Source organism: Trichechus manatus, unplaced genomic scaffold, assembly GCF_000243295.1.
Source record: "Trichechus manatus latirostris isolate Lorelei unplaced genomic scaffold, TriManLat1.0 scaffold00211, whole genome shotgun sequence".
NCBI lineage: Eukaryota > Metazoa > Chordata > Mammalia > Sirenia > Trichechidae > Trichechus > Trichechus manatus.
Window position 1 is genome coordinate 3,357,365 of NW_004444147.1, and position 15,472 is coordinate 3,372,836.

Genomic DNA, 15,472 nt, shown 5'->3' on the forward strand with positions numbered 1-15,472 from the left:
ACTGCCCCATAGAGTTTCCAAGGAGTGCCTGGTGGATTTGAACTGCCAGCCTTTTGGTTAGCTGCCATAGCTCTTAACCACTATGCCACCAGGGTTTCCAACGCATCACTGAGGTATCAATAAATACCAAGACAGTATTAAAAAAAAAAAATCAAAATGACTACAGAAAATCATTCACATTTCCATGGAACACTAATAATTGCAGCTTTATTTCAAAACCTAATATATGAAAAAAACCCATGCGTGGCACAGAAACAGATCATGTACCCAACTTTACAGAAATGAGAGACTCCATCAGCCCAAATACAAGTAAGTGGTAGTGCAAGGAAGAGAACTCAGGGAGTCATGAGACTCTTAATTCCTTTGCTTATTTACTAAGCCACGTTGTTCCTTGTAGGTTTCCTTTTAACAATCATATTAAAAAACAAAACGCATCCCCGGATCTTCAAAAAATGTTCAATATGCAAATGTGGTGATATGCATTGGAATGATAAGGGCACACAATCTAAAGGCCAGATAAGCCAGGGCCACTGGAGCTCAATGGAATGCCCATGCAACGGCCATCATTGGCAGAATCCCAGACAGGCCAGAGGGCACCACCTCCCAGCAGCTCTGCTCCCATTTACCTAACACACCTGTCAGCCTGTGAGAAGGGTGCCTGGTGGCCATGGGGAAGACACATGCACTGACCTGGTTCTTTTCATGGACAGAACAGAAAGCACTGAGGAGGAGCCTAATGATGGGCAAGTGATTATAGCGCGCAGCAACGTGCAAACAGGTGTCGCCTGCCTGCGGACAGAAATCAAACCCTAAGCACCGTCTGAGCAGTTACAAAATGAAACAGAAAATAAAAAGATCATTTAAAAGCTGACAGACTATCATACATTATTTAGGGAATGTCAACCTGAATTATAAGAATCTCTGTTAACATAGGTACTCCACTCCCGGCCCTGGCTGCCGTGGCTGCTGCCTGCAGCCTTGCTCACTTTATGCTGTGCAGGGCAACCATGATGCCAACCCGAATCCCTGCATTTACATTTCACACAATCAATGCTTGTTCCCCATGAGACCTTCAGAAGAGCTAAGGCAGGCCCTGTTTACCCCACACTTGGATAAGGATCCACTGCCCCCACATACCCTATAAACCCAAAGGCTTTGGAGTAAACTGAATTAAGACTAATAGCACCGCTTTGGAAATGAGCCTTTCTCGTGACGGATCCATCACGGGCTGAAAGGACAGGGCAGCAGGGTGAGTTGTTGGATTTTAAGAGCATGTGTGTTCTAGAAAATTCAAGGAGCATTCCCGTATCAGTAGGACCCCAATATCCTATAAGGGGTGATGTAGCTTGGGGAGCTGATGAGGAAGCAATCACTGGAAGCAAAAAAGGACATTCAGAATAACTCAGGATCAGGATCTTCCTTAGCAGTCACGGACTGAACTCTGCTCACAGAATGACAACATCAAAATTGGGGACAGAAAGTCATGGCATACTGCGATGTTCTTTTGACATTTTATTATTTAGCCTTGCCTAGAGAATAGCAATCACTTAGCAGAAATTTCTCAACCTGGACTAAGAAGGAACCACGCTCAATGCTGAGGTTCAGGGCATTCTGTGAACCCCCTTAGATAATTGTGCCTCAAAACAGTGAGACCCTAGAGAAGGCCATTTTTAGGAGAAGCATCAGTCAAATTCTCTTGCCAAGATGGCCGAGGCATGGAGTTTATAAAGGAAATGCAGTTTCTTTGATGGGAACCGGGGTTGCAGGGGATGCTCATGTAACCTTTCAAGTTGGGTGTCTTCTAAGAACTACTGACTAATCAGCTTATCCCAAGGATACCTTAGTAGTCAATAAGACCTGGCCTTTATTATTGCTGGGTATGGGGGTACTAGAAAAACAGCATCATAAAGCTTCCCCTGTATTGCATCACCCAATATTTGCTAATAATACTACACTGTATGTGGGCAGGGTACTTTCTTAAAGCATTTTGAGGTTTCCTAGCCTGTAACTCATCAGACACACGCTGTAAGAAATGATAAAAGGAAGAGGTTGAGTAGCCAGGGAAAAGGACAGGAGAAAAGCAGTGTTTCCCAATTCGACTCCTCATGCCTCTAAACGACCCCTTAGGAAGCTAGTAAAAAATGAATAGTCCCCCAACACTTTTTATGCTTTAATTTAAAATTCCCATAATCAAGCATGCTTTCTAAGTTATTTTCTGAGGTGACACAACACAGAAAGTGAGAGAAGACGGTTTTGTTCACCCACATTATTTTTGAGGTCTGCGCGGGAGCCACCCAGCAGGAGGACACGCACGCTCTGGGCGTGGCTGTTCTGGCAGGCCAGGTGCAGAGCAGTGTTCCCCGCCTTGGAGAGAGGCAGAAAGAAGGAAGGACACGTTAGGGACTCGCTTCCCCACAGGCCTGCACAGGGCACGCCTTGCAGAGGGAAAAAACAGGCAACACTCACGTTCCCGGCTTCTAGATGGGCTGTCCCAGCTGGGGGGTGTTAGTGGAAAGAACATTTAATTTGGAATCCCAATAGGCAAAATAGTCACATTTGTCATAAAACCTTGGTTCCAAGTCCTTGCTCTGCTTCTTACTAGTTGCAAGCCACTGGGCAATGTTCTTAATATTCTCAGCCTTCAATTCCTTACCTGTAAAATGGAGCAGGAGTCCCTGGGTGATACAAACAGTTAACGTGCTTGGCTGTTTACCAAAATGTTGTAGGCTCAAGTCCACCCAGTGGTGCCTCAGAAGAAAGGCCTGGTGATTTACTTCTGGAAAATCAGCCATTGACAGTCCTATGGAATACAGTTCTACTCTGACACACATGGGTTTGCCATGATTTGGAATCAACTCAACTGTAACCTGTTAAAACGGAGCATGATCCCTATGTCCTGGGGCCATGAGGAGCGATTCAGTGTGCCTAGGAAAGCACTTTCTTAACTATAAAATGCTGTACACATGCATGGCCTTAGATTCCGCTTAGAGACGACTGCACCCTTCCTGGCCAACCTGGATAATATCTGTGGCTACAACACTCTACTCATGGTGAAGTGAAGAAACCAGAACAGGCCACTTCCTGTAAGTGTGGGGCTAATGTAACTGAAATTTAACTTGTAAGCCTTTATCAAATTGTCCATTCTTTTATTTTTCTTAAAACATCAAAATTTGAACCATGGACAAGGTGTCCCACATAACAGGCAATACAACAGCATCTGTCACTTACTATAAAGATAGAAACTCTCTTGCTTTTTTGGGCCTCTACCTGCAACATGGAAACCCTGGTGGCATAGTGGTTAAGTGCTACGGATGCTAACCAAAAGGTCGGCAGTTCAAATCCACCAGGCGCTCCTTGGAAACCCTATGGGGCAGTTCTACTCTGCTCTAGAGGGTCGCTATGAGTTGGAATCAACTCGATGGCAATGGGTTTTGGTTCACCTTCAACATGCCATGTCAGGATGACAACCAAGCGTCAGAATAATGTCCACAGCAATCTTGTCACAAGAACTGGGTGAAGTAACAGAACTTTTTGAGGCTATGGGAGTAGGGCCCGAACTGGAGTGGTAACAAGAAAAGCAAGCTCAGCATAGTCTAAAAAAAACTCTCATGGCCAGGCCTAGGGTAACCAGCTGTCCAGGTTTGTCCTGCACTGAAGGTTTTCCTGGAATGCAAGACTTTCCTGCTAATGCCGGGCCCCATCCAGCCATGTAAGTCTGAATCCCCAGAAGGGGTGCAGCTGTGCAGAGACATTTTTTTAAAACTTCCCTCAAGTGATTCTAACGTGCAGCCAAGGTTGAGAAACACTGGGCTCACTAACTCTCAGGCTTGTGCCTCTCCTCCAGGCTCTTGGAGGTAATAATGAGAAGAAAACTACCGGTTAGAGAGGCTGGTTAGACATAAGGTTATGAAAAGGGAGAGGTAAGTGAACTGGTGACATACAGTTTTCTTCTTCTTTTTTTTTTTTTTTAAAATACTTTTTCCTCTTTTCAAAAGGTCAGGAATCTAACATCCTGGAGTATCAGTGGACAGAGGGGAGTAAACTCGTGAGGGAAAAGCAATAAACAGGCAGTGTAATAGCTCTGGGCCCACACAGCTGCAGTCCTGACCCAGCTTTTAAGCTCAACAGAACAAACTCGGAGCTTATGTATCTAACCTCCTAAGTGCACACAGAACTCTCAGACTGACACCAAATCTCCTGTCGTGCCTCCTGCTTTTTTCTCACTGGAAGGGCTGGTTCCTGCAGCATCCTCTCGGCACTGCTCACAGCCTGTGCTGATGTTTATGGGTTAAAGGTTTCTCATGGTTCCCTCACCGGTTGAAAGCTTGAGGGAAAGAAGTGAACTATGCAGCTTAATATCTCCAATAATCAAATTTTTATAGCAGTTTTATTCAAAATTGCCACAAACTGGAAGCAGCCAAGATGTCCTTCAATAGGTGAATGGATACACAAACTGTGGTACATCCATATAATGGAATATTACTCAACAATAAAAAGAACTGAGCTATCAAGCCACAGGATGATATGAATAAATCTTAAATGCATATTGCAAAGTGAATGAAGACACCATGGAAAAGACAAAACTAAAGAGACAACAAAAAGATCAGTCTGTGCCAGGCGTTTAGGGGCAGGGGAGGGAACGTCCCCGGTCCCACACTCCCCGGCATGCCGGGCTGCCCCTATTCACTACAACTGGGCGCGTGTATGGTGGAGAAGATGGATGTCTGGGGCATAGCTTCCTAGGAGAGAAGGAGGTTGAGAAGCATCAAAGGCGCCCCCATGAGGCTCCCCTCCAGGCATACATGGCACACAGCAGAGTCACCATCAGGTTTATAGAGGGAGAGTGAAGGCCCCGAACACCTGTGGGGGGAGGGGTGGAGTGCTGGCTCCTGGCTGGTTCAGCACCTGCTACATACATACCACCTCACTGCAGGGCCTGGGAAACACTGAGCCTACCCTCATGGGATACCTCCAGTGGAGGAAGAAAGATGATGGAGAAAAACATGGGTGGTCAGCACGGCCTGGGGGTAAAGGTGGTGTTTGCACAAAGGCTGATGGCTCCCTGGGATAAGGGACATTCTAGGCATATGAGGCAGCAGGTGTAAAGGTCCTGAGGCAGGTGTGTGTGGAGTGGATAAGCAGGAAGAGTGGCCGAATGGCTGCAGACAAGGTCTGAGGCTGTTCAGGGCCAGGACGAGGAGTGTATCTCCCTGAGTGAGATGCAGCTGGCCGTTATTCAAAAAGCGGGGGAAAAAAATCTCCAGTAATGCCTGGCTCCTGCTTGGCAGGCTAGTGGCTGCTCCATCATTCATTCATTCATTCATTCAACAAATATTCTCTGAGCACCTAATGTATACTTCTTCAAAGTGGTACGCCATCTGGAACCAGAGTTGGTATGTAATTGCACTTTCTTTTTATACCTACTCTGAGAAGTAGGAGATTCCCAGTAAATGTCCTTCATGAGGACAAGGATGGCTTGCTTATCTAAACTCCTTAATACACCAGCGGAAAAGCAGTAAGAGCTGAGAGAGCTCAAAGAAAGTCAAAGGCACTGGAGTTGGTTCTCTCACTCAATATGTAGATTACGTGTTCACGAAGGAGTTTCATGCTTTCTTTTCTATCTCTGTAAACATGTGAGGTCCAGAGAAGTCATTAAATTGATGGAGTCTATATCTGATAAGTTGGGTTAATACTGGATCTTTAGCCTGATGTTGCTGAAGATCTTGGTGTAGATGTGGATGTATGTATCCTTAGCTAGAGATACTATAGTTTCGGATCCTAGTTTGCCATGAAATTCTACACACGCAGTTTTGCGTGTGTGTGTGTGTGTGTTAGGGAGGCTACTGCTGCCCATGCTCCCATGCTGCTGCCACATACAGCCCCAGTCTAACACACCTGATTCATTCCTCAGTCACCGCCCAAAGATGCCAACTGCATTGTGGGAAATCTTCAGGCCCCTTCAAAACATTGGCACATATCCAGGATGGGCATCCAACGAGAGAAAAGGGGATGAGCCTCTTTATGATGCCCTTCTCACAACTAATACAAATATCCCAAGAGTATTGATAATACTTCTTTTAAAAATAAAATATACATTTTTCCCAATTGTAAAAGAAATAATGATTTTGGAAATGTGGAAAAGGCACAAAAGTTAAACAGAACTAAAAATCAATCAGTCTCAATTCCCAGAGATAATCACTATGAGCATTTTGGTGGATATCCTTCCAGGCTTTAATTTTTTAATGTATATGCATTTATAGTAAGCATTGGGACATGCAGTACATATGATTTTGTTTCCCTTTGTCATATTTTTTTACTAAATCATGAGCACTATCTCCAAAACTATAATTTTAATGACTTCATTGTATTCCATTATATCAATGAACCGTAATTTTAAATCCCTCCATTTTTTTTTCACTCCTGTAACTGTTGCTGCCATGAAAATTCTTATGGGTGAATTCTTATCAGCATCTTTTTTATTGCTTTTTTAAGAATAAACTCCTAGAAGGGTAGTTACTGGGTGAAAAGCTAGGATCAGTTGTAGGGCTCTTGATTTGTTCAGCCAAATTGCCTTCCACACGTGGGTGTTCCAATTCACACTTTCCCCAGGGGGTTCTGAGTGGGCCCATTTCACCACACTCTTGCAAGTATTGGGCATACCCTTTTTTAAAGTTCTTTTGCTCATTTTTTAAATGCCAACTCTTTACTGCTGTATTTTTCTTTAATAGTGTCAAGATGACGGGGACATAATCTAATGTATGTTTCCAGTGGCAGCCGTGCCTCTCACATAATCAGCAGGGTTTACCGCTGTTGAGGGCTTGTTTTCTGACCTGGAATACTAATCCCATTCTAGCCTCCACAAATGAAACTTTTGGGTGCCCCTCTGAGCTCTCACTGCTCACCGAGAGGAGGCTCCCACAGGGAAAAGATATCAGTCACAGCCACCCTCACCTTGTGAACAAGGAGTTCTAGCACCTGCCGGGCCTTACCTTGTTCCTGGCAAGCATGTTGGCTCCGGCCTTAATGAGCAGCTTCGCTGACTGGCTGAATCCATGCCAGGACGCTTCGTGCAGGGCCGTATTACCGTCCTAAGGAACACCCACAGGGAGAGAAAGCATATTACCCAAGACCTAACTCGTCTCATTATATTCTCCAAAGGATCTGGAAAATTATCTTCCTCTTCTCTTAGGTCCATTAAAGTGTATTTTCAGGGTACACTACAGGGTCTTTCTCAACTGGGGTTCCTCATCTGAACCAGAGAATACAAAAAATTATTTGAGTGACTGTTTTCTCAATTCTCCCAGAAATGGTGCTATCCTAGAGGCTTAGAAATGAGTTCATGACGTACAATGGATGCCTTAGGGCATTAGGGATTAAATCTCTCCCTGGGAACCCCAGTTGAGAAAGGCTCCAGGGCCATCCAAAGCTCACAGTTAACAGAAAGAATAAGGTCCATTCTTTCCCACCTCTATAGCCCCTCGGGGTCTGTTCTGCTCCTGGCATCAGAGAGAACCCTGCAGAGACTAGGCAAATGAAGAGCCCAGCTTTGTAAGTCCCAGGGGCCTGATAGGTAGATTTTCCCTCCTTTTCCTCCCCAAAATTTAATCTCACCCAGTTTGATCCAAAAGCCTCAGGGCCCCAAACAAATGAGCAAGCACTGAGGAAACAGTGATTTGTAAATAAGATAAGCAAGTGTCCTCGATATTCAGCTTTTAAATGAAAACCAGCCAATTAGCAAACAGCTTTTATTAGCTTAAAAGTACTATGAAAAAGAAATGTTGGTGGGGCGAGAGCTGAGTGAGGTGGGGCCAGGAAGTTAGGAGTTATCAGGAGGGAAAAGGGTGGAGATAGGTAGGATGGCCTCCACGCTGTTCCTAGGTCAGCCAGTTGTGGGTAGTGCAGAGGTTTTTTGTTGTTAGGTGCCATTGAGTCAGAGGTATGCACAAATTATGTCACGGCTCTGGCTTAGACCTTTATTCTAACCACACTTGTGTTGTGTCCCCTGGAAATAGTTAGAAAATGCACAAAAGAGACAAGGCCTAATACTGCTGACACCCACAGAAGGAGGCCTGGGCTCCCAGCAGACATGGTAGCTGCACACACCAGCAGCTAGGGTGCGGGGTGATGCTGCTGCCGGGATGGTAGTGGCATGTGTGGCATGGGCAGTGGAAGTGACTGCACAACACAGGAAGTAGGAAGCAAAAGGAAATACAGGTGGTGAATGGAAGGGGCCATCTGGCAATGATCTGCTTCTTGATCTGCGTGCTGGTCACACAGGTGTGCTCAGGCAGGGAAAACTCATGGAGCTGTACACTTATTTGTGCACCCTTCTGTATGCATATTATAGTTCAATGAAAAGTTGGTTTAAAAAAAATGCAAACGGAGAGTCTGGAGGCACAGCTCTTTCTCCCACTCCCATTCAGGCCTCCACAAATCATTATTTCCAGATTTTTTTTTTTTTTTTTTTACTATTAATGGTTTATATGGTTGCCACTGATGCCACAAAAACAGGGGGAAGGATTAAAAACTACAATTTGCTAGGACACCAGGTATCCTTTTCAAAGGAAATTCAGTCTGATTTCATCATGTTAAATCATGAATGATAAGACCTAGGAGTGGTAACATCTTGAGTACCAGTGTTTCTTTCCAAATTGGAGACTTCCAGCTCCCCTGCGATTGCTTGCATGCCCAGCTGGAGTTGCAGTGTGGAAAGGAGCCACGCCCCCCTTTACCTTGTCCTGTCTGTCCAAAGCACAGCCCTCCTGGATGAGTGCGGAGATGATCTCGGTGTTCCCCACCACCGTGGCCCGGTGCAGGGCAGTCTGGTCCCCCTGCATGTGACATAAAGGCAGGAACTCACGGTCAGTACTCCCCACCAGACTCCACACCACTTCTCCAATCTGACACATCTCCTGTCCCCACAGAGCAGACTGATGACACCAAAGAAGGACGTGGTTACCACAGGTGAGGCGGGCTTTGTGGTCTAGTTGGTAGACAATGCACACATCCTGGCCTGACTGCGAACTCAATCACAAGAACAGCCCCCGGCTGCAGAGCCAGCCTTAGCAGGATGGGAATGTCATATCTAAGAAGATAAGGTCTGAAAGCTGTACCAGGTGTGCTAAATAATTAAACCAGTAATGCCTGCAATGTCTAGGACACACTGGGCCCTCTAGCTCCCTGCCTCCAGAGCAATCACCATTCAGCTATGTCAATTAGTAGCATCCACGATTTGATGACGGGTGTACAATTTGTTGACTTGATGTATACTAGCCAAGAGCAACACAGGGTTTTACTCTTATTTCATCTGAGAACCCCAGGGACTGCAAGGCCCAAAGCCATCCACATCCACAGCCCCTCCTATCACTGTATACATCTAATCAGCCTCTTCTGATATTTCACAATATCCTCACTGATTTGTGCTGCATTTGACCCCCTTCTCTGTGGTTAGATTCCTGGGATTGCCAACTGTCGTCTCTTTCTTGCTCGTGATACCTAAGGGAACCTGACTCTTTCCCCTAATTACAGTTGAGAGGACTAAACACCCCCAGAGGCAAGAAGGTCAGGACTGTCACAGGAGAGTTCTGCAGTCTCTAAGAGCACGCTTTATCTCTGACATGTACTCAGAAAGTCAAGCCGAGGCAAATCAAATCAAGCCATCCGTATCAGTCCAGGAAACCCTGGTGGCATAGTGGTTAAGAGCTGCAGCTGCTAACCAAAAGGCGGCAGTTCAAATCCACCAAGCGCTCCTTGGAAACTCTATGGGGCAGTTCTACTCTGTCCTATAGGGCCACTATGAATCAGAATCAACAAACCGCAACAGGTTTGTTTGTGTTTTTTGTTATATCAGTCCAGACTCAAATGGAGAGATGGGTGAACACTGTGGAAATTCCTGGTAGACAGGAATGAGCACAGGGCAGGGACAGGGTCAGAAGACCTGGGTGTGGTCCTAACTCACACAGTGAGTGGTGCAGAGCCTTGGAAGGGAACTGTCACCTCGCTAGACCTCAGGTTCTTCAGCTGTGAAAGGAAAAGGATGGTCCTCAAAGTCTCTCCTTTCCCCATCCGAGATTCTATGATTTGGTTGCTAAGAGTTTCATATAAATGAAGTTTTCAGGCAGAGCAACGGAGGGGCAAAGTACACACTCTGAGGCATTCGTGGTGCTTAGCTTGAGAGAAGAGAGGAACACTATTCCAAGACAGAAAACATGGGAATTTTTTAAAGAGGGATGCACTGTTACCTATAAATAACCATAATGAAATACTGATCCTATTTACTAAACTCCCTGGAATCTAAAGCAATCAATAATGCGCGTTAAAAGCATTTAAATTCTAGTTAAAATCCAAACTCACTATATTAAAATTAAAAAGGTATCCCTTTACAAATCCATGAGGGGAAGTGATTTTTATTTTTTTCCTGATACCTTTTAATATTTTCCAATTTTTTATATTTCGCACATGTAACTTATAGTATCAGGAAAAAAACTGCTACTTATTAAAAGTATAAGCCATAACAATATGGCAATAATGGTACTGTCCAAGTCTCAGAATCTCTTGTCACTGTTCATTAATATAATTTAAGGGATTTCCACAGTGATAGGGTCAGGACCTCCACACCCCATTACCACAATCTCATCCACTGTCCTCAGCATTTCCACTACCGATCCTTCCCCTGGCATCCTAAGCTATTATTCCCATTGCAAACCAAGCTTAGACCTGATTCTCTTCTCGTCCACTTTCTCAAACCCCTTATTAAAACAAGACCCTTCCTGTGTGCTATGTGGTCAAAAGAAGAACATGGACACTGGGTCAGTGGCTGCAGGAGGTATGCCATGCCATTATGTGATCCATTTCAAACGCCTTGGGAAGTATTTCCAGACGAGGCATACTTAATGCCTAAACAAGTAATTATATGAGAAACTTCCCAAGTCTTCATTTTTCAAAACTTCTATAAAAATTTCTAAGACTTCCCATTTCCCCGCCAGAATGGTGATGGATTTTCCCGAAACTGACCTCAAATGCAACTTACTTCCTGGCCTGATGAGAAAGAGGGCGCTCTGCTCTCAGTAAGATTGCAGCATGCTCTTTCGAGGTAAATACTGACTTGATCAGATTTCTATTTGCTGTTGTTGTTAGCTGTCACTGAATCGGCCACCCAACTCATGACAACCCCATGCAAAACGAGATCGGATATAGTATTTTCATTGGTTAATTTTCAGAAGTAGGTAGCCAGGCCTTTTTTCCTAGTCTGTCTTAGCCTGGAAGCTCCACTGAAACTTGTTCAACACCAGAGCAACAGTCAAGCCTCCACTCACTGACAGAGGGGTGGTGGCTGCACATGAGGTGCATTGGGCAGGAATCAAACCTGGGTCTACCGCATTGAAGGTGAGAGTTCTACCACTGAACAATCACTGCCTCTTCCATTTGGTAGAGGCCTTTTAATATTCCCACAGACTGCCAGTATCTAACTAGTACTCCTTGGAACAATCAGAACAACCTTTTTACATAGTGAAACTGGTGAGCGACAACCCCTGAACACACGGGGAGAGTCAGCAACTCTTGCTTAGAAACCATTGTACAAAGGGCTTGTGCTGTTAGGACACAGTCTAACCTAAGCCTTGGGTTAGCTTAAATGTTGTATCTGTTTCACAAGCTGCCCTCTAAATCATGAGTCGAGGCCACTTTGGAGCTGGAATGGCACGGTTATTTATCATTACTCGTTTTCATCATGAAACTACTGTATTTGCTTCCCTCAAGATAACCTTCCTTTGTGAAATTCTAGCTCAATGTAAGAAGCTAAACCTAACTTTCAGTTCAGTCTTCAGGAGTAAATTTCTAGATGGATTAATAAGACTCAAGGAGAGCTAAAGACTCGTGTCAGGTGTGTGAGGTGTGTGACTTGTGTGAGGAGGTGTGGTGTCATTATGTGACCCATTTCAAACATCTTAGGAAGTATTTCCAGATGAGGCATACTTAATGCTTAAAAAGTAATTATATGAGAAACTACCCAAGTCTTAATTTTTTAAAACTTCTATAAGAATTTCCAAGACTTCACATTTCCCTACCAGAATGGTGATGGAGTTTCCAGAAATTGACCTCAAATTGAACACAAATTGTCCTAAGCCAATTGGGACACAGGTCTCCTCCAGTTCCCCTTTCTCAGTGGACATCTTTTAACCACATTGCCTGTCTTCAGTCCACAACACCCCCTTCGTCTTTACTGACCTCAGACAGAGACCTCACTCCAGAGCGAGGGTCCTGCATCATCAGTCAGGAAACACTGCTGTTCAGGCCACAGTCAGCCTTCCCCACCATGCAGCTGCCCTTCAGTGAGTCACTAGCTTTGTTTACACTAGATGGATGGTTCTAGAGGATTGAGTGATAGAGTTTCTCTGGTGTATGAAAATCAGGTACTCTTAACTTAACAAGATGAGAATTAAAGGGTCAGAGAGACATGAAATACATAAATAAAGGGCTACCTCAGGTTATCTCCGAGATACACTTCCCCAGAGCACACAACAACATTTAACACCCTCTATGGAAACACGGTCATTTACCTGCAAATCAACTCTTTCCTCCTATAAAACTAAAACTTACTGTTGAAACATTTCCTCTTTGAAATCTCACTCAGAAAAGAATAAAATGTGCCCTCAAGCAGCAACTTTGACATAATCCTTATTCCTATATGACTTAAATCAACCATGAAACTCTGAAAATAAAATGCTGGGAAGAGTGCAGTACTCTCAAAAGCATTCTCTGATTATTTATTCAATAAATATTTATTGAACCCCTACTATGAGTCCCTGGGTAATGTAAACGGTTAATGTGCTTGGCTGCTAACTGAAGGTTGGACGTTTGAGCCTACCCAGAGGTGCCTCGGAAGATATGGCAATCTACTTCTGAAAAATCAGCCACTGAAAATACTTTGGGACACAGCTCTACTCTGATACACATGGGGTTGCCATGAGTCAGAGTCGACAGCAAAGGGTTTGGGGTTTTCTGCTTTACTGTATGTCAAGTGCTAAGGCATCTTATTCTCTGATTTTATTGATAAGAAAACTAAGACCCCGCATAGTTCAGGGCCTAGCCTAGGACAGATAGCCAGCTAATTCATGGTGGCATGTTGGGGCCAGAATCTAAATTGTCAAGGCTCTTTGCACTCACCCCAAGTTGTTTCCAACTTGTGAAGTCAATTAGCCTTAAAAAAGATCAGGTGTCTCTGAGGATTAAGGCTGCCTCTTTAGGGAGTCATCAAGCTAAGTGCTTACTTAGTACAATATCTCGGCCTCCATAGGCACTCAAGAAGTATCTGTTGAGTGATTGATTAACTACAAAGAAGCAGAAGGAAAAATGCTACAGCTGGAAACTTGGAGAGCCAGCAACCCTGCAGTTTGGCACTTTGATTTGGAACATGCTGACCCGTTTGCAAAGTACATGAGTTAAAGCCTTCAATTTTTCTGAGACATAAGTGTTTCTCACTTTGGGATTTTAAGAGGTTTGGCACTTCTGAGGTCTAAATCTTTGTTTTGAAATATAGTCATCCCTCAGTATCCGAGGGCGATTGGTTCCAGGACTCCCTGCAGATACGAAAATCTGCAGATGCTCAAGTCCCTTATATAAAATGGCATAGTATTTGCATATAACCTACGCACAACCTCCTGTATGTATACTTTAAATTATCTCTAGGTTCCTTATAAGAACTAATACCATGTAAATGCTATGTAAATAGCTGTTATACTGTATTGTTTAGGGAATAATGACAAGACTCGAGGTGAACAATGCTCAAACAATGCTACTGCAGAGAGACTGAGGATCTGTGAAATGGTGGAAGGCTACAGCAGGGGATGCCAACATATCACTTCATTCGTGTGGATTCAGTGTAGTGCTTCACATGTGGCAACTTCAAGTATTGTTTTTTGGAACTTTTTTTTCCCCAAAATATTTTCATTCCACAGTTGGTTGAATCTGCAGATGCAGAGCCCATGGATATGGAGGGCGACTGTACTTTTTGCTCTTCTACATGATGAACAAGAGCGAGCGCAGTGCGTGCAGATTTCAAAGCCAAGCTCCTGAAAGAAACCCCAGTCACGCAAAGGTGAAGCTGCTCCTCTCCAGGAGGAAACCCTCTGAGGTGGCGCAGGCAGACATGCTGCAAGGAAGCTCAAACAGGGTGGGTGCACAAAGCAAACTGCTGACCTCTTTTTCTCTTTCTGATCTTCTAGGGCTCTTCCTAGTCTTTCTTCTCTGGTTTTTCTTATTTTTTTCCTCCTTCATGCTTTTTACTGTGGCCACAGGGTTCTGGGCTATTTCTGAAGTGGGAGCCGTGTGATTGCTCATTGACCAATCAGAGATGGCATGAGAGCTCCAATGAGAGTTGTCAGGATTGGCAGGAAGCATGAGAGAATTTGCTCCAGGAGTTGCATATTCTAAAGAACTGGTTTCCACAGGTTGAAATTCATAATAATCCCACTCCAGGCCACTGGAGGTCATTCTTCAACTAATTCTCAGTCTTTAACATGACATAAAGATCAGTATCTGTAGAATATGAAGTTAGGAGTAAATTCTTCACGGCATTAACATTCTCTATTTCTACTCATCATCCAAGATAGGGAACTTCTGAAATGATTTTCTTTTCAATAATTAATCTCTTCAACTTCTTTAAAGAATATACACGAAGACTTTTCTTCTTTAAATTTTTGCATATGTTTCAAAGGCTGATCATCAATAGGCAAAATAAATACACAGAAGACAAACATGGATCATACACTGGCAAATGCATTACTTCAGAACTAAAAAACCAAACCCATTGCCGTAGAGTCGATTCCAACTCATAGCAACTCTATAGGACAGAGTAGAACTACCCCATAGTGTTTCCAAGGAGCAGCTAATGGATTTGAACTGCTAACCTACTGGTTAACAGCCGAGCTCTTAACCACTGTGCCACCAGGGCTCCACTTCAGAACTAGTGAAGGTAAATCCTATCTTCTCTGTTTCCAATTGTTTTTATACTTTTTTTGTTTTGTTTCTGTTTTAATTTATCTGGAAGAAACAATGTACACGTTGTCTAAGGCAAGGAAAAGATGCAAAAAAAATAAATAACCCCAATAAATGAAAGAGGGTGTTCCTATCTTAAGGAAAAGATGGCTTTTCTTCTTCAGACATGTCTCACCTTAGCTATTGTGATGGTTAATTTTATATGTCAATTTGGCTAGGCTCTGGTTCCCAGTGGTGTGGCCAAACACTAGACTAGTTGCTGTTTTACAACATAATCTAATGTATTGTCATGTAATGTAATCACCTTCTACAATGTAACCTAACACAATGTAATCAACTGAACAGTTGAAAAGAGTTTCCTTTGGGGATCTACATAAATGGAAAAATATACCATGCTCATGGATAGGCAGACTCAACATTGTGAAAATGACAATTCTACCCAAAGTAATTTACAAATACAATGCAATCCCGATCCAAA

General features: G+C 43.8%; 1 protein-coding gene across 5 annotated transcripts in view; it reads right to left on the minus strand.

Annotated features, from left to right (window-relative positions):
- Positions 1–15,472, minus strand: part of ANKRD6 (ankyrin repeat domain 6) — a 170,608-nt gene that overhangs the window by 19,588 nt on the left and 135,548 nt on the right. For 4 of the 5 annotated variants that reach the window (XM_004388420.3, XM_004388419.2, XM_004388421.1 and 1 more), the window contains 4 exons: positions 8,733–8,831; positions 6,990–7,088; positions 2,266–2,364; positions 691–789 (listed from right to left, as the gene is read on the minus strand). In XM_004388420.3, coding sequence (XP_004388477.1) covers positions 691–789; positions 2,266–2,364; positions 6,990–7,088; positions 8,733–8,831 — 396 coding nt within the window. The remainder of the gene's footprint in view (positions 1–690; positions 790–2,265; positions 2,365–6,989; positions 7,089–8,732; positions 8,832–15,472) is intronic. The other variant, XM_004388423.2, reaches the window with a different exon arrangement.